The sequence below is a fragment of the Puma concolor genome, chromosome C2, assembly GCF_028749965.1.
Source record: "Puma concolor isolate L17-30 chromosome C2, mPumCon1.1.hap2, whole genome shotgun sequence".
Lineage (NCBI taxonomy): Eukaryota > Metazoa > Chordata > Mammalia > Carnivora > Felidae > Puma > Puma concolor.
Genome location: NC_141675.1, coordinates 29556183 through 29576943, shown reverse-complemented (window position 1 = coordinate 29576943; position 20761 = coordinate 29556183). Strand labels below are relative to the sequence as shown.

The 20761-nt window shown below is 40.3% G+C and overlaps 1 protein-coding gene across 9 annotated transcripts in view; it reads right to left on the bottom strand.

Moving 5' to 3' along the window:
• Positions 1-20761, bottom strand: part of TMEM108 (transmembrane protein 108) — a 377589-nt gene that overhangs the window by 89427 nt on the left and 267401 nt on the right. For 2 of the 9 annotated variants that reach the window (XM_086674303.1, XM_086674304.1), the window contains exon 4: positions 9457-9610. The exons of 5 other annotated variants lie outside the window; for them this stretch is intronic. In XM_086674303.1, the coding sequence (XP_086530429.1) occupies positions 9457-9478 (22 nt within the window). In that variant the 5' untranslated portion in view covers positions 9479-9610. Of the gene's footprint in view, positions 1-1700; positions 1780-9456; positions 9611-20761 lie in introns of all 9 variants that reach the window. 2 more of the 9 variants (XM_086674300.1, XM_025914058.2) reach the window with 1 other exon arrangement.

Here is a 20761-nt window from a genome sequence, read left to right as displayed (position 1 = left end):
CATGTTCTGGGAAAACCAACCCCTAAAACACAGAAACCTCTTACGTTACAAAACAGACAACAGATCCTTTGCTTGTATATGTGTATTGGCTCTGTATTAACTATATTTTCTTATTTTCTGTATTGTGTGGAATTTGCAGATCTGAGGACGGACTGCCCCTCCTCGGATTAGCTAATTCTTAGATATAGTAAACTTGCCTGTGAGTCTGCCTTCGATATTCAGACCAAGCAATTGTGAGTCTGTACCCCCACTTACCTTTTATCAGGTCCTTACAGTACAGAACACTATCCCTCTGCCCCAATCATGCCCCAGGGTCAGGTACTGAGCAACTAGGAACCACCCCTACAGGCCACAGCCCAGTCAAATTATTTAAAAAAAATATTTTTAACGTTTATTTATTATTAAGAGACAGAGAGACACAGAGCGTGAGCAGGGGAGGGGTAGAGAAAGGGGGGGACACAGAATCTGAAGCAGGCTCCAGGCTCTGAGCTGTCAGCACAGAGCCCGATGTGGGGCTCTAACTCACAAACTGCAAGATCATGACCTGAGCCGAAGTCAGTCGCTTAACCAACTGAGCCACCCAGGCACCCCCACTCAAATTATTGAAACTAGCCAATCCTAAACTTGTCTAAACTGCTTACCCTGCCTCGCCTAGTCTTTCCCATGAAAACCACAAAAAAGTCGCTCACCCATGTTTCCCCTTGCTCTGTCTCCTGACTGACCCTGGTGCTTCCCTGTGTGGCTTGCTGTGCCCCTTGTTTGTAGGGATCTGTGAGTATAAACTTCTTCCTTCGTGACAGTCATTTCCATGTCTGTGTATCTTACCGGACCTGATTAAAATCCTGGGTACATTTTAAAACAGAGTCCCTTACCCAATTCTTTTCAGAGTTAGCAAACAAGGGTAGGGGTGGTAAATGTGCTCTTCTGGACACATTTCCAATTTCCTTCTTTGCCTGGGATTCCATTGCTCTAGGACTGGCTACAGGTTGCCAGGCAACAGTATCAGGTATGCGGCATATAGCTCCTGGACATTAGTCACTCTCTTTTAGGTCTTATTTACTTAGGTGTTAACGTTCTTAAAATGTCATCAGGACCAACCTCTTCCCCCTCCTCCACCCCTGTAAAAACCCGTCCCACATTCGTTATCTTTTGAACACTTTTGAGGTTTTCAATAGCTTGATACAGTGAGATACCGAGCAAGGAAAGGCATGGGCCTGTGAGGTAGCCTATGGATTCTGTGACATTGACACATTTTACTCAGGCTCACGGGCTCATTGTAATTTCCCAGAAACAGGGTGAAAAATCAACTATTCCTGTTTTCCTCTCATTTTAACATTCTACTTTTCTTATTTCTGGTTTTCACATTTATCACTTCTATATGATAGGGAGACCATCAATAAAATATGCAAATGGGATATGATAATTATATTTGTAACTGGGGAGAATGGGAACAGATGTATGACTGTTAACACTGGAACGGTCCAGGAGAAGAGTGCATATGTCAGGTTGAAGATGTACATTGGCCTAGGGGAATGGGAACCATTTTCAGTTTTTGTTATTTATGGTATCATCCTAGGCAAAGAAGAACTATGGGCCTGAGACACAAATGAGAAAAAGAAAAGAAATGCCCTATGATCCACTAAGACCTCTGGTGGTTTTAGTCTATATCATGCAAAAACCTTAAACATAAGTTGACTGACCTGGTGGTGGGTCTAGGGGTGGAGTGAGGCATAATTTCCATGAGTTCATCCACTTCAAGCCATCCCCTAAACAGATGTACTGCAGAAGGAAACAGCTGTACTCGCTATGCGAATGTAGCTTCAAGGCAAGTCCCCTCAGCACCTCTTTCCAAAAAGATTGCCAGCTCCATCTCCATCTATGCAGAAATTCTAGAGAACCGGGCTTGATCTTTAAATCAACTTCTGTCTACAGGAGGTCAAAACAGTCATATTTAAGAAGAAAGACTAAACTCACCAACTGGCTGGTTAATCCATTTGCTGCTGAAGAGTTATCCCACTTTTGTTTCCCTCACTGAAACAAAGACAATTTGTTTCTCTTGCTTGGAGAGTAGCTTTATGGCTACCTGGTCACCCACAAGGCACTGAGTAACACCAGGCTGCAGAACATGATCTAATATCTGAAGCCTTTACTTTCACTAAACTGCAAGTTTAATAATTTCCCTTTATTGTTCCTAGATTACACTGGCCATGAATCAAGACCTAATAGCCTTGCAAGAAAGTATTCTTTATCTCCACAGTTCAGATTACCCCAATGGGAATTTATGTAGGACTGTGTCCTCTGTCAACTCAAAACAGGGAGTGGAGTAGGAAGCTCTTCTGGAAACCTATTCTAAACAATCCAAAAGAAGATCATTCTTTGTTTATGAAGAAGCCATAAACAACAGTATTATTGTTTGCAGTATTTATAACTACAAGCAGCTTAAATGTTAAACAGTATAAAAGTAGTCATATAAAATGTGAGAAATGCATAGTGGTCATAAGCACAGATGAGCTTATGCCTATCTCTACTGCTCACTCACTGTGTGAGTGAGTGGGCAGGTTATCTAACGTCTCTGAGCCTCAATTTCCTCATCTATTACACGAGAATAATAGAGTTGTTAGAAGTGTGAAAGGAGTTTATATTTATCAATATTATGAGGATGAATTAATATTTGTCATAATATTTATGTACCTGGTACATGGGAACACTTACAAATACTTACAAGTATTTGATAAAGTTGTAATTTTCCAGATGGAGAAGTTTGCAGTTTTTTCAAAGATCATTATCAAGACTCTACAGTGATGAGGAAAATGGTTATAATAGAAAAGGTCCCATGAAAATTGTAAATGCTCTATGTAAAATATGAACATGGAAATTCATCAAGAAACTACATAAAATGGAGACAGTTGTATTGTGATTGAGGAGATCTGTTTTCTAGACATTTTGTATAGCTTTTGTAAGTTTTAGGGAGTCTTGACAAGGTTTACTAAGGAGTGATGGGATAGACAGAGGGGGACATTCTTCTTGAGCCTCTGGTTCTTCTGGCAGAGTAGGAGGAGTTGTCTGCTGTACCTAGAATTAATAGAAACCTACTCATAAGAATATCTCCAAGAGGAAGATAAATGGGGTAAGAGGTTTCAGTAGCCAGGAACAGAGAAGAGGGACTAAAGCCAGGGGGCTGGCACTTCCTTTCTACCTACCTCTGACTCACTAGTGGGGTGGTCCAGGGGGGAGGGGTGGAGCTTCGAGCATCTTTGCAGGTTAGATGGATAAAGACATCAAAGAGATCAAAACATTTGAGACTTACAAGGTGGGGATAAAAAACTGTCATTAGTGAGGGATGTGCCACAGTTGGTGAAATAACTCTGACAACAGAAAGATATTAACACGCACATCAAACATCCTTCTCTCGCCTCCTGTGATCTTGATATCTTATCAGACTTTATCAGAAGGGCAGCTTCCCCAGGATAAAGCAACATGGATGTAACAGTCATGCCTTAGATGTTCATTCCAACTCTTTTTTTTTTCCCTTCCTTCTCATAAGCAAAGATTCTCAAGGCTAGAAAGAAACCTTAGAGATTGCCACAGCCAGTGGCTCTCAGGGTTGGCCCATGGCCTATAAAAGGTCCATGGTCTTTAAGAAGTAGCAGCTCTGGGGTGGGGCCAGGATTCTTCATTTTTTTTTTTTTTTAAGTTTATTTATTTTGAGAGAGAGAGAGAGAAATAGAAGCACGAGTGGGGGAGGGACAGAGAGAGAGAGGAAGAGAGAGAATCTCAAGCAGGCTCCACACTGACAGTGCAGAGCCCAACATGGGGCTTGATCCCACCAACCATGAGATCATGACCTAAGCTGAAATCAAGAGTTGGAGGCATAACAGACTAACTCACCCAGGCACCCCCAGGATTCTTCATTTTTAATCTCTCTCCGAAAGCAGGTTGAATCCCAGTAATGTGTGTGAATCCTAAATGATCTAGAGTATTTTAGTTATAGGGAATGACTGACCCAAAGCTTTCCCTTTCTTCTACCTCTTGGTTACTTTCTATTTTCTTCTCCACCTTTACCCTGCTTCTGTCTTCTTCTACCTCTCTCAAAATCCTTCTTTTCTGAGCTGGAGCTGGCATTTTAACTACAAAAATGAAAATATCAGTTGGGGGAAGGGAGGCTGACAATGTATTGTCACTAACAAACATACTGGCATTTTTCCAACATGGCCCAATATCCTGACATCTGTCTCATGCAGAGAGAAGTATGCCTAAGCCATGCACACATCTGTCCTGGCAACTACACAGGGACACAAATTAAACACTCTAAATTAAATTCGAATGAGCTATATGCCTAATGAGCATTATTAGTGTGTCTGCATGCATTTAAGAAAAAGCTACTGCTAGCCTGATATCATTCTGACCCCCTTTAGAGACCAAAAGGATCTGAGGTTCAGCTCAAACTGGGCCTTGTTCTATTGTCTTGATCCGGTATCTGAGGGCTAAGCTTCCCTCTGACCCCCAAGAAAGTGAGGATAGCAGACAATAACAGGAGTCCATCATTCTCACTGGTTTGTATCCTCTTTTTTCTTCCCACCTGATGAGAAAGCTGTTTGCTTAGAATCTATACCTTTGAGTCAGACACACTTTCAGTCCATCTTAGTTTCTGGCTGTTATCCTGATACTCTCCCCATGTTTGTTTGTGACCTTTCTATGCTGGACCTTAGCCTCACTGTCCATCAATGGCCCCAAACAACCCTCTGTCCTCCTCCACTGGCCCTTGCCACATCAATGGCCTTGGCTCAGGCAGGTGCCTCCTTCAACCTGTCCATCTCCATACAAGAAGTGGGACAGAGATCTGGACAAAGTGAAAATGAAATGCTCAATAAAAATGTTTGATCATTACTTTTTATTTTTTTAGTGTAGCAAATTGGTATTGATAATTTAAAACTTACATGATACTTATTGGTTAGCCTGGCTACTTGATATTTTGAGTTCTGGAAACACATGCAGAAACGTGATTTCTTTGTGCATCAAATTTTTCATGCATTGTGTGTGAAAATATAAATCCCCATGAGAGTTCTAAGCACCTTGCCTCCTGTGTGCATAATTTGTCTTAACAATGTGATGGTTATCTTACATTTAATGAGCTCAAAAAAATCAAGGGTTTGGGGGGCAGATACTCTGGGATTTAAATCCTGACTTCACTGTTTTGATGGCCTTATGATTTTTTTTTTGCCTGCATTTAATATTTAGTAAAATTCTTTTGAAAATTTAAACATGACTAAGAGAAAGCCAAGAAAAAAAAAAGGACTTTTGTTAATGTTTGAACCAGAGTGTTAAGAGTGAATACACCACTTGGACATTAGAAATGTAAGGAGCAACAGGAATAAAAAATAAGACAAGGGAGAATTCTGGAGATAGTCTGGACAAGAGCTCTTCTCAGTCTTAGAACACTCTGTCTTGTTCTTTCACTGTAGTAAGAGGGGTTGTGCCCCTACAGACAGCCCCATTACCCTTTGCTGCCTATAAAATGTTTTTATTCAGGGGCCTTGGTGCACTGTACATCCCACACCATGTGGTTTTCTCTTCTTTAGTGGGCCCAGCTGTACTGCGGGTGTGCTAATCCAATAGCATCCTTTCTATCCTATAGTTCTTTATCCCTCTGTAGGGGGTGAGGCAAAATAGTGTAATCAAGTTGTTCAGCAGCCAGTGGTGGCCCTAGCATTGAACTTATTGCCTCCCTCCTGGTTCTTTCAGTGTCTCCTGGGGATAGGAAGAAAGCTCCTGGGCAAGTCATTGCATACTTGTGCTCTTCATGAGCAAAGTGAGGGGGAGGGTTTTCTAGGTAACAGTAATAATAATGACTAACACTGACACTGGGCTTTATAGTTCATATAATGCTTTCAGGACATTTCATTTCATGCTTACAACTTTCCAGGCGGGTATATGTGTTATTGCCAACTCCATTACAAATAAGGCAACTGTGGGTCAAGGCATTACCTAATGGGACCAAGATCACAAGGTTACACAATGGCAAGCAGGTATGGAACCAGAGCTCTTGGGGACCACTTCTTCATCCCTCCCCTCTAGAGGAGTTACTCTCAAAGGCTGCTTCCAGATCCCAAATGCCAGGATTCTCAGGGTACGGGGCACACTGTTTAGTTTTTGCAACAAAAATTTTGGATAACTTATTCCAATCTCCAGACTTGTTTTATGAAACAAACATGAGAAAAGTATTTACAATCTATACGCTAATTTGTGATCTTAGCATCCTAAGTTTTACCAAATTCATCATTTTCCCATAATTTGTTATAAAAGTATATAATGGGGAATAGCTGAAAACACAGCCTTTAATTAACTTGATAGATAAACCCCAAATGCTTTTGCCCACAATCATACTACTAGTGTTGGTGAACTCTGATTTTAGGTAAGGGTCTACACTATTAAGTTGGTGGTTCTGCTCTCATTAGGCTGAAATGGCACATACATTCATTTCTTTAAAAACAATTCCTCAGGAAATAGTAAGGACATATGGATGCTTAGAATCTCATAAATCTTAAATTATCCCAATTGTGACTCTGTCAACATTATTAAAGGGAATGGGTTGGACCATCACTTCCTGAATTTTACCATCTTTGTAGCAGCCATTTAATAAAAGCTCATGTGCACCTAATTTTAATTAGCTTCTATCAATTGGGATAGAAGTTTAAAAAATCAAGCAAGCCAATAAGATACATCTCAATATTGCTACATGGGAATTAATAGATTCAACCCTTCTGCAGATAAGAGAATTATCACAGGGGGCAAATGTCCCATCTCCAGAAATTATCTTTATACCAGTATTTAAATTAAATTTTCCAGAAATAATCATATTTGAAGGAAGTAGAGGAAATATCCTTAGATGAGTCATCATGTAGTGATGGCTCTGTGACATAACGGTGTGCGTTTCTGTGGTTCTACAATTTCTTTTGGCTTCTCAACTCTAAATTGGATTTCTTTTTTAAGACAACACAAAAAAGGTGGTTTCACTTTTTATTACCACATTCTTCTGAGAAACTCAAAGAATTTTAGAGCCATGTTGCTAACAGCTCAAGATAGCTCTAGGATTGGAAGATTTTTACTGGAGGGTAAAACTTTCTTCCATACGTTTAATATTATCACGTTCTTTCTGCCTAAAGATGCCCTGTATTTTTCTAAAGAGGAGAAATAAAAATACTCATTATCCAAAATAAAGGACTTCTAGTAAATTAAATTCATTCAAGTCACATCAAATAAGGCATAGAGGACTAAACCCTTCAGAGAGTAGAACAGTAATATTCAGACATAAGAAATCCAAGATCTTCTGCATATTAGTCTGGTCTGTTTGCCAAAAGGATGGCAGTGTTCCAATCTGCAGCATCTCCCCTTAGTGCACTGAGGCTGATTTCCATGTTACCAGCTGCTGTTAGAAGTAATTCTAAAATTCAAGTTGACAATTTCTTAGTTCTTCAATTCTACTCTGAGATGATGGGCCCTGTTTCCAACCTAAACTAGATCAGACTCTGTGATATAAGAGGAGCCTTCAATTATGTAAAAAAAAACTATATACAAGATGTGGGTGTATTCTACTCCCATTTCTTTTAAGTGGAAAAGGAAATGAACTTCATCTGCACAAAGGATACTCATGCTTGATGAGTTAGCCAGTGAAACCACTCAATGTCCTTCTCAAGAAGGAACTAAAAATAAGGGGTCCTAATTTATTAGGTGCTTGAAAGTTGGCTCTGGCCAGCTTCCTGGACAGGAAGTTGGCAAGATGAATCTTTAAAATCCATCCCATTTCAGGAACGTGTATTGTGCTAATCTTTGGCCTGAAGTGCATCCAATCCAATGCTGGGCAGTGTCCAAACTCATTCATTTAACAGCTGACATTTGTTAAGGGTTTACTATGTGCCAGGTCCTGTGTTAGGCTTGGGGACAGATTGGAAGAAGGTTTCTGCCTTTGAGGGGTGTGATAAACGCTTTCATGGAGGGAAGTAGTAATTTCAATAGGAATCCGAAAGAAAGCATGACTGGCTTCATCTGTGGATTCAGTGTTCAAGAAAGCTGGGGGCCAAATCCTTGGATAAATGGCAAGTGGTCTAGATGTAAACATTATCCATGACAGTTAACATTTCTGAAAGGTGCCTATTGGTAAATTGATTCTTCTTAGTGTCTCAGAAAAAGCAACTTATCTGTGGAGATTGAATTACTCAATGTTCTATTCCCTATTATTCTTAAGAAATAGTACCATATCTGTATCCCTTTTGTCAAAACTCCATTCATGTAAGATCTCATCTGTTATTCCTGGCTGCAGAAAGCAAAGCTGACTAGAATTCCAGTCTTATAAAAAAGGAAACTGAGATGTAGAGAAGATACTTTTTGGTTAGGTTGTTCGGCTGAGGTTAAATAAGTGACATATGAACTAGAACTGGAAGCCAAGTGTCACCTATCTCAAGTCCAGAGCTCCTTACAAAGCTTTGTTTGATAAAATTGACAATAAATTCATAATTCTACAATAGGGAACTATGGCTAGGGCATCTGTCTGAGCAAAGGAAGGAGGGCCTTGGTGCTTGAGAAAAACTTGCCAGTTATGGGCAGGCTAAAAGTCACACTAAGTTACTGCAAATTGTAGAGCACTTTGGGGTGAGTTCCTCCTGCCTGATGCATTTTATAAGTAGCTGAGTTCCAAGTTCCAGCCATATTGTTTCTCTCTCTTATGATGACAATCAGTGCCAGAACAAGGAACAAATAGGAGGTAGCTATGGCAGGATCAAAGGAAAGCCTGAGACCACTCCAAGACCTCATGGGGCCTAATGAGGACTAGGGGAGGAACCCACCACCTGGTAAGGCTGAAAGCAGAACCGGAAGGGAGCTTAGCATCAAAACTCTTATTAGAAGAAACCTTATTAGAACCCTAATATTTATAAAACAGCTTCCTCCCCATTTGAGCACTCTTTTGGAGCACAGTTTGAAAATGTGCACTTCCTTGAACTCCACCCCCCTCCCCTACTCCCTTGTTCATACTTACATATGGTGTTCTATATCCATGCGTAAAATAATTCTCTTCTTCCCTTTGCCAATCTGGTAAACTTCTACTCACCCTTTAAGATCCCCATTAAGTGTTTTCTAACAGACTCATCTGAGGCACTTGTTAAACATACAAATTTGGGTTTTGTCCCAAATGTATTAAATCCAGATTTATGTTGTTATTGAGCTCCTAGGGGATTCAGATGTACGGTTAGGGTTGGGAACCACTGCAGATCCTGCTTTGCAAAATGGTTTTAACAAGAGATGATTTATAGTGGGATTAACTCCAAATTTGGGGGGTGGGGGAAGAAGGAGGTGGTAGAGAGACAGTCTGAGTCTATACCTTGCCAAGAATCTGGGGCTGATCAAGGCCAAGATGGAAAGCAAAGAAGCTGGAATGGCACCAGATCCCTTCAGGAAACCTACTGGGTAAGTTTGATGGCTTCATTAAGGACACAGAAGTAAGACAATAAGCTCAGCAACACAGGATATCCAGAGGGCTTATAATCAACAAATCTGCAATTTTCTCTTGGGCAAGGCTCAGGGAGATTCCACAGTCCATGAAGGTTGCAGCTGTCCCCTAAAAAAATTCAGTACTGATAAACTTTTTTTCTTCTGATATTTCCATTTATAAGGTTTTTAGAGGGTGCCAAGAAGGAAAACAACCCACTGCTTGTTTTGACTGATAGTTCTAATTGCTATTAACATTTTCAGTATTGACTTCTGTATGTTACTCAAGGTTCAAAAAAAAAAAAAATCCCCTTATGGCTCTCTACTCTCATCTTCGTAAAACATCTCCATACAAAACCAAAATATTGTTGTTGTTATACGAGCAGCTGTATTAGTATAGTGTAGATACCATTTAAAACATCTAAGCATTTTAGCTAGTGCCATTTAGCATCTCAATTCATGATAGCATAACTTTTTTTTTTTTTTAACAGTTTGTTGGCTTAAACAAGTCACTTTTTTTTTTTTTTTTAACTTATTGTCAAGTTAGCTAACAAACAGTGTAGTCTTGGCTTTAGGAGTAGACACCCATGATTCATCACTTCTTATTTGCATAAAATCTCTGGGTCCTTCTTCATTTCTCACTGTAACTGAGGTACAGTACTGAGCTGGTATGATTATTACCTTTGTTTCCTTATTTAAGTTTGGGATCCAGTGGAGTGAGGTAATCCACAGAGAAGAAAAGTTATACACCATTTTTCTTTTCCTTTTCCATGAATTACTCTATCTGATGAGGCCAGTTCTCATTAATTTTCTATTTGTTGTACAACGTCAGGGCTCTGTTTCTGAATCAGTTTATTTATTTATTTTTTAGTAAGAGGTAATTAAGTGGCTGATAGTTTTCTTACCTGTTTCAGGTCTTTACCAAACTGTTAGCTTAGTGAGGCCTTCCCTGGTCACCTTGTCTAAAATTTTACCTCCTCCCTACCCTACTACATTCTTATCTCCCTGGTTCTGTCCCCTTCTTAGCACTTATCATAATCTAATATAATGATGTTTATCGTTTGTTTATTCTGATTATTGTCTGTTTTCCTCATCAGCAGATAAGCCCCAGGGCAGGAATTTTTGTCCATCTTATTCACTGATGTATCCCCACCCACCCCATCCCACCCCCACCCCCCAATGGCTAGCACAACACCTGGTAAACAGTAGGTACTGGTTGAATGGGTAAGTGAATGAAACAGGTTTTTTGGGTTTTTTTTTGTAAGTTTTATTCATTTAAGTAATCTTTACACCCAATGTGGGGCTTAAACTAACAACCCAAGATCAAGAGTTGTATGTTCTTCCAGCTGAGCCAGCCAGGTACCCTGACACTGTCTTGCTTTTTACGAGGAGGCTGAGCTAGCATAGGGGACAGACATTTAGATGTTCCATGTTTCAGCTTCTACATCTTTGGCAGTGTAGTGTAGGGATTTCCCCAAACTTTGGTTCACAGGGCACTTAGGCCCCCAAAGCTAAAGTACTTATGTCCTAACAACTCAGTAGCTGTATGAAATGAAATACACACCCATTGAAAGAAAAATATTTTAATTTTATTCTTTAGTACAGAATTATTTACTAATGGGGTGTGTGCATTACTGGTATCGTGCAACTTCTCAAACCTCAGAATCAGATTGCATACCAGCACCCTCAGTCCTTGTTCCATTTTGAGTTTTCACATGGAACTTGCTTTTTACCACAGTGCTGAAAAAAAAAAAAAAAAAAAAAAACCCAGCTTCACAAGGTATCATCATAGGAATTCAATGCATTCTAATGTGGAAGCTGAATTTGAGCTACCAGTTCAGATGGTATCTGACAGATGTGGAGTACTGCTGTGCTTCCATCCACAATTTAAAATATCTTTCAGTACCCCAGCTAGTTAGTTCACTGCTGCATCCTGAGGAGTTTTGGTGCAATTTCAGAACAGTGGGTAAAGCAACCAGATGCATAGCTTTTGGAGTTGTGTGAATTTGCACAAGGTTTCCCCTCCATAAGGAAAATAACAGTATCTACCTCACAGTTTTTGTTTTGCTTTCTATTATTGTGAAATCTTAAACCTACATGAAAATACATACAATAAAGCCATGAACCCTGTCTCTTGTCACCAAGTCCCAAGAATCAGTCACTTTTGGCCAACCTTATTCCAGCCATACCCCGTATACCCTGTTCCCTATAATTAGGATGTAAATCCTAGAATTTTGCCTGTAAATGTTTCAGCAATTTTTTTTTTTTGGTGGAAATTGTGTGGAAATCAAATGTGGAAATTGTGTGGAAATCAAATTGTGTGGAAAATGTGTGGAAATCAAATGAGTTAATATGTGCAAAGTATTTAGCAGAGTGCTGAGCATCCTGAAGTGTTAGGTATTATTACTGTCACCTCAGCACCAGTAGCTCTTCTACATGTGAAGCACTCAGTACCTCCTCTCCAGGGATGTGTCATCATACAAGCAGAGACTGATGTGTTTTATGTGATTTTCCCCAATATAAAGGCATATCCATGACCACAGGGAATAGGGCTGCTGCAAATGGACTTACAATCAGATTTTAGCAAACACTCTTTTCATAAAGAACTCACCTTGGAGAACACAAGGCATTTGCATGGCATCGGATGCTTTTTATAAACAACTATGCCACATCAAATATAGTCTGATTTCTTGGTTCTAGGTAGAAATATTCTCTGGGTAGGGGAGAAGCTTAAGTTTTTTTTTTTGTTTTTTTGTTTTTTTTTTTTTTTACCTCCTGGCACTTCATATGTAGCAGGGTTTTGCTAAATTAAGTGTATCAGAATGCTGCTAATCTATTACAGCACAGTTATGGAAAAACTGGGAAAAACCAGTTTAGGGAGATAGGTCACACCTTCATGAACCACCATGCATACACATTTGATTGTGAGGGGCACAACTCCTAATTTATCCCGCCGTTCAGCTATGAAGTATACAAATGACTGTAAGGGCAAGAAACAACCTCTATTTTCTATCAATGATTTCACATAATTCTCCTTTCTCTCCTGGGGCTTGATTAAAATGTAACTGAAATTGTTCCCATTTCAGGGCTTCTAGGTCCATCATCCTGAACCTAGCCTAAGGCTCCCCTGTGAGTGAGAAATGATGCCTGGAACATTAAGCACTTCTCTGACTTCCATGCCACAGCAGCAAAATTCTCCATTTAGCTCTCCTGAATTTGCTTGCTGTGGAACCTAAGTGATTATCTGTGTTCAACAAAGTTGAACAGATTATTGATTTGTACTTTTTGATTTAAAGTCTATTTGGTTTACTAATCTGAGAGAAGCCCTAACTAAAATTCTTTGGGTTTTACTTAGCCCAAGGGGAAAATGTACAATCATCTATAGCCAGCATCTGTTTCTTTAGGCAATGAGTGTATCTTAGACTGGGAGATTGTTATGAAATTTTATTAGCATATCTTCTGTCACAGCATTCATTTCATTACAGTCTGCTATCAACATTACATCAAAATTTCCACTTAGCTTCTCCCAAAGATGACTAGTCATTTCATAAAGGGAGCAAATGAAGGGGCACCAGGGTGGCTCAGTCGGTTGGGTGTCTGACTCTTAATTTAGGGTCAGGTCATGATCTCACAGTTTGTGGGTTTGAGCCTTGCGTCGACCTCTGTGCTGACAGTGCAGAGCCTGCTTGGGATTCTCCCTTTCCCCCTCTCTCCTGCTTGTGTTCTCTCTCTCTCAAAATAAATAAAGTTTAAAAAAAAGGAGCAAATAAAAATAATTTGGCAAACAGAGCAAAATGGCTAGAAGTAACTCTATTAACTTCCATGTAACTCAGGAGGGTGAGGACTCAGTAAAATCACATTTGTCAGTAGCTTGTTCAGGGAGTAAATACATGTGACATATTGTGTTACATACTTGAATATTCTATGGTACTCTAACAGTTTTTTACAGGGTTAATGGAGTCACTGACTCATAAATACACTCAGCCTTGATCAACTTCTAAAAAGACCTTATAAATAAGGTTTTGGGGGAATTTTAATCCATATTCTTTACCAGTGACCTGCTCATTATCTCCCAAACCTCACTACATAAAACTGTCTGGAGCAGGTGAATTATTAAAAATGCCAAGAACCGGGGCGCCTGGGTGGCGCAGTCGGTTAAGCGTCCGACTTCAGCCAGGTCACGATCTCGCGGTCCGGGAGTTCGAGCCCCGCGTCGGGCTCTGGGCTGATGGCTCAGAGCCTGGAGCCTGTTTCCGATTCTGTGTCTCCCTCTCTCTCTGTCCCTCCCCCGTTCATGCTCTGTCTCTCTCTGTCCCAAAAATAAATAAACGTTGAAAAAAAAAATTAAAAAAAAAATGCCAAGAACCTTCTTGCCACTAACACTCAGTTCCAGGGCCAGTGAAACGGGGCTGTGGGGGGATCGGAGTCTCCTGCTTGTCCAGACTTTCTGTCTACTTTTAAAGTAAAAAAGAGCACAGGATTCAATGCTAGGACTGAAAAAATAGTAAATACTCAAATGTGGGTATCAATTAGATGAAAATCTAAGAAAAACACATGGTCAGAGAAGCAGGTAACAGAGTCTACATTAATAAAATGCAATCCTTCTCATATCTGCTCTGTCTTCTGCTTTCCTGGTAAGAGAAACTTTTTTGGTTACTAAGGCAGTGGTGATCTAGTGACCTACCTGTGTATTCACTGCATATACAGGTATACCAGTGTATTACTGGATATGCACGTATGTTCAAGACTGCTTAGTGGCCAGGGTCAGAGGTTTCATTACTGCTTTGTTCCTTGTGCAGCTGTCCTCTTATGTTCCTAGACTGATACAGGCAAGATAACGTGGATCACATCTGGGAGTCCCTTTCAGGATCATTAAAAACCCAAGTGTGGTAAATTCAAGATGACCACAAATTTTCTGCTATTCCTCCCATTGAGAGGGGGAGTCTAACTTCCTTCCCACTTAAATCTGAGTCTGTCTGAGTGACCTGCTTAACCAAGAGAATGCAATTTAAGTGATTCCTGGGACTTCCAAGCCTAGGTCATCTGAAGCTTTGCAGCATTTGCCTTATCTTGGGACAGTCTTGTTGGGAAACTTGAGCTTGTAGCTAAGAAATCCACTGCCATGAGACTGCTGTGCAGGAGAGGCCAGATGTAGGTACTTCAGTTGATAGTGCCAGTTGAGCTCAGCTTTCCAGCCCTTGCTGCTGACATATGAGATATGGTTATTGTTTGAAGGTGCCAAGTTTTAGGCTGGTTTTTCACACAGCAGCAGATAAACTTAACACCACAGCATGACTGCCCCTCCTAGAATTAGAGCCAAGTGGTCTTGGAGGAGAATGGCTGGCATGTTGTTAAATGTATAAATGAACTGGGTCAGCCAAGGGCTGGTCAAGGTCACAGCTAGTCTGGCGGAGACCACTGAGAGTGATGATGGCTTTGTTGAAGGGAAACCAAGACCCATGAGGGGTGTTAAGGAGAGTGTTCAAGAGGAATCTGAGCATGTAAGGTTTTGTCTGATTGCTGTATAGGATGGATTACTTCAGTGATTTTGGGGAGGAATTAGGAGAGGAAGAGATCCAGAAAAATGGTTTTAGTTCTCCAGTTTGAATACTAAGTTTTTTAAAAGACTGACTCTTTTCAGAGAAGAAGGAAGAATGGGGCCAGAGAAAGAGGCTATAAAAAGAGGTGCTGTAGTCCCTTACCTGGAATATCAGGAGAAGTGAGCAAAAGGAAGATGACACTGGGGTGTATGCGGGGATCTCATGAAACTAAACACTAGCAAGTTGGCCATGGGATAAAGTAACCACTCATTTGTGTGCTTGGAATAGTTGCAATTAAGCTTGCTATTCTGGGGTAATTATTAAGAACGTTCTCTTTCATTCTTGAAAAGTGTCTGGTTTTGGATAATAATGTGCTTGCCTTAGTTCTGGGGGCCTGTGTAGCTTAGTGGAAGAGAGTTTGAACACACTGTATCATTTCATTTAGATAACAGAAGGGGTTTATTGACAGCTGTGGGATTTTACTAACTAACACTTGTCTTTAGACTTGATATTTTGTATGTTCACTCAACAAATATTTAATAAGGGGCTCCTGGGTGGCTCAGTTGGTTAAGTGTCTGACTCTTGATTTCGGCTCAGGTCATGATCTCATGGTTGTGAGACTGGGCCCCTGCCTTGGGCTCTGCACAGAGTGTAGAGCCTGTTTCTTTCTCTCCTCTCTTTCTCTCTCTCTCTCAAAAAGAAAATTTATGACAGCCCATGTTCTTTCATATGTGTGACTAAATTCCTGGGGAAGGTAGGAATTAAAAAGTCTTTTAGGATTAGAAAAGTTATCAGAGGGGATCCCATTGGCTAAGATAGCTTTAGGTTTTGGTGTATCCCCTTTTTGTCCCTTGGCTCAAAGAGCATTGCCTGTTATAGAAATAGAAAACTAAAAAGACACAGCTAGACCCCAAAACAAGATACACATATCCATGGGCCAGAAATGGAACAGAAAGGTAAAGCATTGAGGAGGGCTGAAGCCACAGGCCAGCAGGACATCCAGTCTGGAGGCGGGCAGCAGGCTGAGATGGTAGCCCAGCTCTGGCAGGGCAAAGGGTCTAGTAATACTCAAAAGAGCTAGGGACAGGAACCAGGCTCATAGTTTGAGGTCAGGGTCTCAGGGGATGGAGGAGGGAGGCTCTTCTGCTTGTGAAAGTAGAGTAAAAAAGTGTGTCATTGTTAGCTGCTGCTTGGGGCTACAGTTTTTAGCAGGTGGGAAGTCCAAGGAAGAAGAACAAAGTCATGGTGTGATCAGTAACTGACCACGCCACCCACGTATCTTTCAACATTCAATAATCTGTCTCTGTAGCAAAAGCTTCAATGTACCACTTTAAGATATAGTTCTAGACTAGCATACTGGTGGAAAGCACCGAAAACCACTAAACAGGAAAGGAGGAAACCACACAGAACTATCTTCCACTTACAATGAACCTGCCAATCAAAATTCCAAAACATATGAGGAAACCTAATACCAAAAACAGTAATTCGATTTTGAAGATATTCTAGATCTGTGTTATCTATTATGGTAGCCACTAGCCACATGGATTATTTAAATTTAAATACAAAGCAAAATCAAATAAAATTCAAGCACTCAACTGCCTCATGTGACTAATGGCTTACCATACGGGACTGCTGAGATACAGATAATTTTCTACACTGTAGAAAGTTCTATTAGATAGTGCTGTTCTAGATGAAATATATTTTAGGGAACAGTCTAACAAATATTTTAAAGTAAGTATGTTTATGATGCTCTAAAGATAAACAAACTAGTATCTTTCACTTGAAAAACAGAATTTATAATACAAAGAATGCAAAAATAAGACAAGAATAAGAAAATTTACCAATTAAAATATTGGTAGTTAAATTCATTAATTGAAATACATTCATTGAAATGAAAAAAAAACTTAATACATTGAATAAATCTTAAACAGTGATTCAGTAATCAGCGAATTAGAAGACAAAACAGGAATTAACCCAGGTAGAGCTCAAAAGACAAAGTGAAATATCCTTACAAAAACTAGCAGAAAAGAGGGTTGTAGATTATTTTTGGCTTGAATAATTCAGGGTTTTGGCATTAATTTGAGATAGTCTGAACAGCCAAAAGCAGTAATTCAGAAAAATAGCATGTGAAAAAAAAAAAAAATCAAAAGCCATTTTCTGAAAGAGATAAACTGAAAACACCTAGCCAGTCACTAGGTAGCATTGCTGTCAGGAGCCACTGGAGCTGGGACTCAGCACTTCCAGAACTGTGTGGGCTGTGACCTTCCAGGCTGCTGGAACGGAACTGAAGCCAGCAACACCTGCCCCATGTAAAGAAGGTGAAGTAGGAATGTCAGCTATCACCTGGCAAAAGCAGCCATTTGAGGGTAGACTGAGGGGAAGAAGGAGAATGTATTACTAGTGCTTAGAAACCAGTTTGCCTGAGAGAGGCAGGAAGATGATGTCGATGCAGAAGGCCAAACCCATGTCAGCCCTTTGAACAGTCTGTTCTGTCCATACACCAGTAGGACTCTGGGAAGATCTGGGGAACAGGACATCCACAGAGGGTAGGAGGGTAGAATGAAAGGCTAGCCCTGCAGAATTCAGCATGCTTCCAACCTGCTGGTAGGCACTGAGGGAGCTGCCAGAAGGTGCTGCAGCAAAGGGTACAGGAGAGCTGGGAGGGATGTGGTGTGTGCAGCAAGGATTGGATGCTGCCTCTCTGGTTGTCTGGGAGCTGAGGAGACAAAATGGGAGGATGAGAAAGACATGGCTGATGGAGGCAAGTGAGCCTGCCTCTCACCCTTGAATACCATGCAATGCTTAACAGCACCCTGGCCAGGAAGACTCCTTATCAGAATGCTCTAGAATCATGCTGTCCAGGATGGTAGCCATTAGACACATGTGGCTAGTCCACATTTGATATCTGAAAACACTCTGCACAGGTCTTTCCTCCCATATCTCTTGATTTGGAGATGTTATTGCCAATTTTCCTGGGTCCCTGAGAGGCACCAATTATATGGCATATGGATTATAATTTTCAAAAACACAGTAAGCAACACTATATACCACATACAATTGTACCTTTTTTTGAAATTTCCAAAGACACATTAGGAACTTGCAGTATCTCACTGCCTTTGTTACAAACATCAGTTATCAGCATATGATACTATAATTGCTAACAGTGTAAGAAATTAAGTGTCATCTGGATTGACCCCATGACAGAACCTAAAAGGTGTTTTTGGAAGAGTTCCCTGATTTTAGCCTCTTGTTTGTCTCATTCTCAAAAAGCAGAATAGAGAGAAAAGCTGATCATAGGAGCTTTCTGATTGCCCAGATTCTGAAGAAATAGTACTCTCGTAATTAAATTGTAAGGAGTTAATTGTATTTAAATTGTATTTAAATTGCACAGTATTTGAGAAAAATCTGTCACTTCCAGAATTCACTCTGAGAACAAAACTGAAATGACAGAGTAATTAAAACCTGAAATACAGACGTTTTCAGGTGATTCTTGTCCAGGTTGGAATATAATGGCTTTTTACTTTCCAAAACTTTTGTTATTTTCCTTCACATGGGTGGGTCAGAAATATAATACCCAATTCACAGGGTCCCGGGTTATTACTCTGAGAAAGGGCAAGCAATTTTTTCCCCACTTTTTTTTTATTTGCTTACATCCAGAGGTGGACATAAATCATCACCACCTACTGCTTTATAAAAATCCTTTTTAAAAAATTTGAATTGCACAAAATATATTCCTATTATTTTTTTGAGTATAGTTGACACATAATGTTACATTAGTTTCAGGTGTACAATTTAGTAATTTGGCAAGTTTATATGTTATGCTATATTCACTACAAATGCAGCTACCATCTGTTCTGTTATATCGCTATTACAATATCATTGGCTATATTTTGTATGCTGTACCTTTTATTCCTGTGAGTTATTCATTCCATAACTGGAATCCTGTATCTGTTTCTTCCCTTCACCCATTTTGCCCAACCTCCCAATCCCTTCCCTTCTGGTAACCATCAGTTTATTCTCCTTATTTATTGGTCTGATACTGCTTTTTATTCATTTGTTGTTGTTTTAGATTAGATTGCACTTGTAATATCATTATATTCTTTTTTTTTAACATTTATTTTGAGAGAGACAGAGAGAGGGAGAGAGAGAGAGGGAGGGAGGGAGGGAGGAAGAGAGAATGAATGAACACACACATGAGCAGGGGAGGGGCAGACAGGGAGGGAGGGAGAGAATCTCAAGAGGTTCCATGCTGTCAGCACAGAGCCCCATACGGGGCTCCATCCCATGAAATGTGAGCTCATGACCTGAGTCCAAATCAAGAGTCGGCTGCTTAACCAACTGAGTCACCCAGGCACCCCTGATTATATTCTTAATGTTAAAAATCTAAGTAATGTAGAAAAAACAAATATTCTTGTTATTCTTCTTATCCCCATTTACTCTGCTGCCCTGAGAAAACTGGTTACCTATTTTTGTGTCCTTCCTGAGAGACGCTGCCTCACTTACACACCAACCTTGAAATACATAGTTTAGGTTAACCTTTCCAAAAATATTATAGCATTGTTCAGTTTTTTAAATTTATCCATATCTTTTGGACAACATTCCACGTTAACACCAAGGAATCTTACCCCTTTTAACTGCTGGGTTGTATTCCCTTGCATATTTATTAAACCATTCCTCCCTCTATGGGCACTTAGGATGCCCTACTCTTCACTATTACAAATAATGCTGCAATGAACTCCACCTTTTATAAGAGGCTGAATGGAGACAGAGACAGTGAACACAATCTTAACTTTCCAACCAGTAGGGAAAAAGAAATGAAATTATGATGGAAATGCACAACACTGGAACAAGGATATATTGGCTAACTGGTGCCAGGTATAGGAGATCCTTCTTTGGTATTGTGTGAAGACTTCCTTGGTGACCCAATTTATCCATGAACTAAAATGCCAAGTGAAAAGCATGCTTTCTAAGCATATCAGATATGAGGAGTTTATGCAAGGAGGTAAGCAACAATATGACTGCATTAACATATGTGGATTGCTGTGCGGGTGGGGAGAACATAAACAGGACTGTGTGTTGAATCTTTGTACTCCAACAGGGAGCCCTGTGTGTCTTAAAATGCCTCTGGGAAACCCAGTGAAATAAAGGGGCTTCTCGATCTTTGTAGAGTTCCTTCTGATTCTTATTTGTGTAACTACTTACTGTATCTCAAAGAAGGGTCGTAAAATTAGGTTTGGCATTGAGGCCCATGGCCAGGAAAAGTCAGCCAGAGCCCAGGATTAAAATGGTCTGAAAACATTACTTTCTCTCTGTATAGGGAGAAATTTTTGGGATGAGCCATTATGTTTTGAGGTATTTAGCCCTATAATCCTAACCCTAACCACAGGGATGACCAAACCCACTCTCTTATTTGGTAGAGAAGGTAACCAGAGCCCAGAAAGGGAAGGTGACTTGGGCAGTGGCACAGAGCAGGTTAGTGTGAGAGCCAGGAGCAGGGCTACCCTGAACCAGCCTCTGCTTCTCACTACAGCAGTGAGAAGCATCCCTCTCCAACACCACCCAGTGTGTCAACTGTTCTCATGCTTCTGTCTGGAAGTGCTATCTCTGCTCACCACTTTCTTAGCCATGTGACTAACATTTTTTCATTTACACAAAACCTCTCTGTCCTTGGTTACAGGGCACAGATAAAGATGCTCAGTCAGCCAGGGTTGTTCCCAGCTTTATGGTGTCTACTGTAAGAT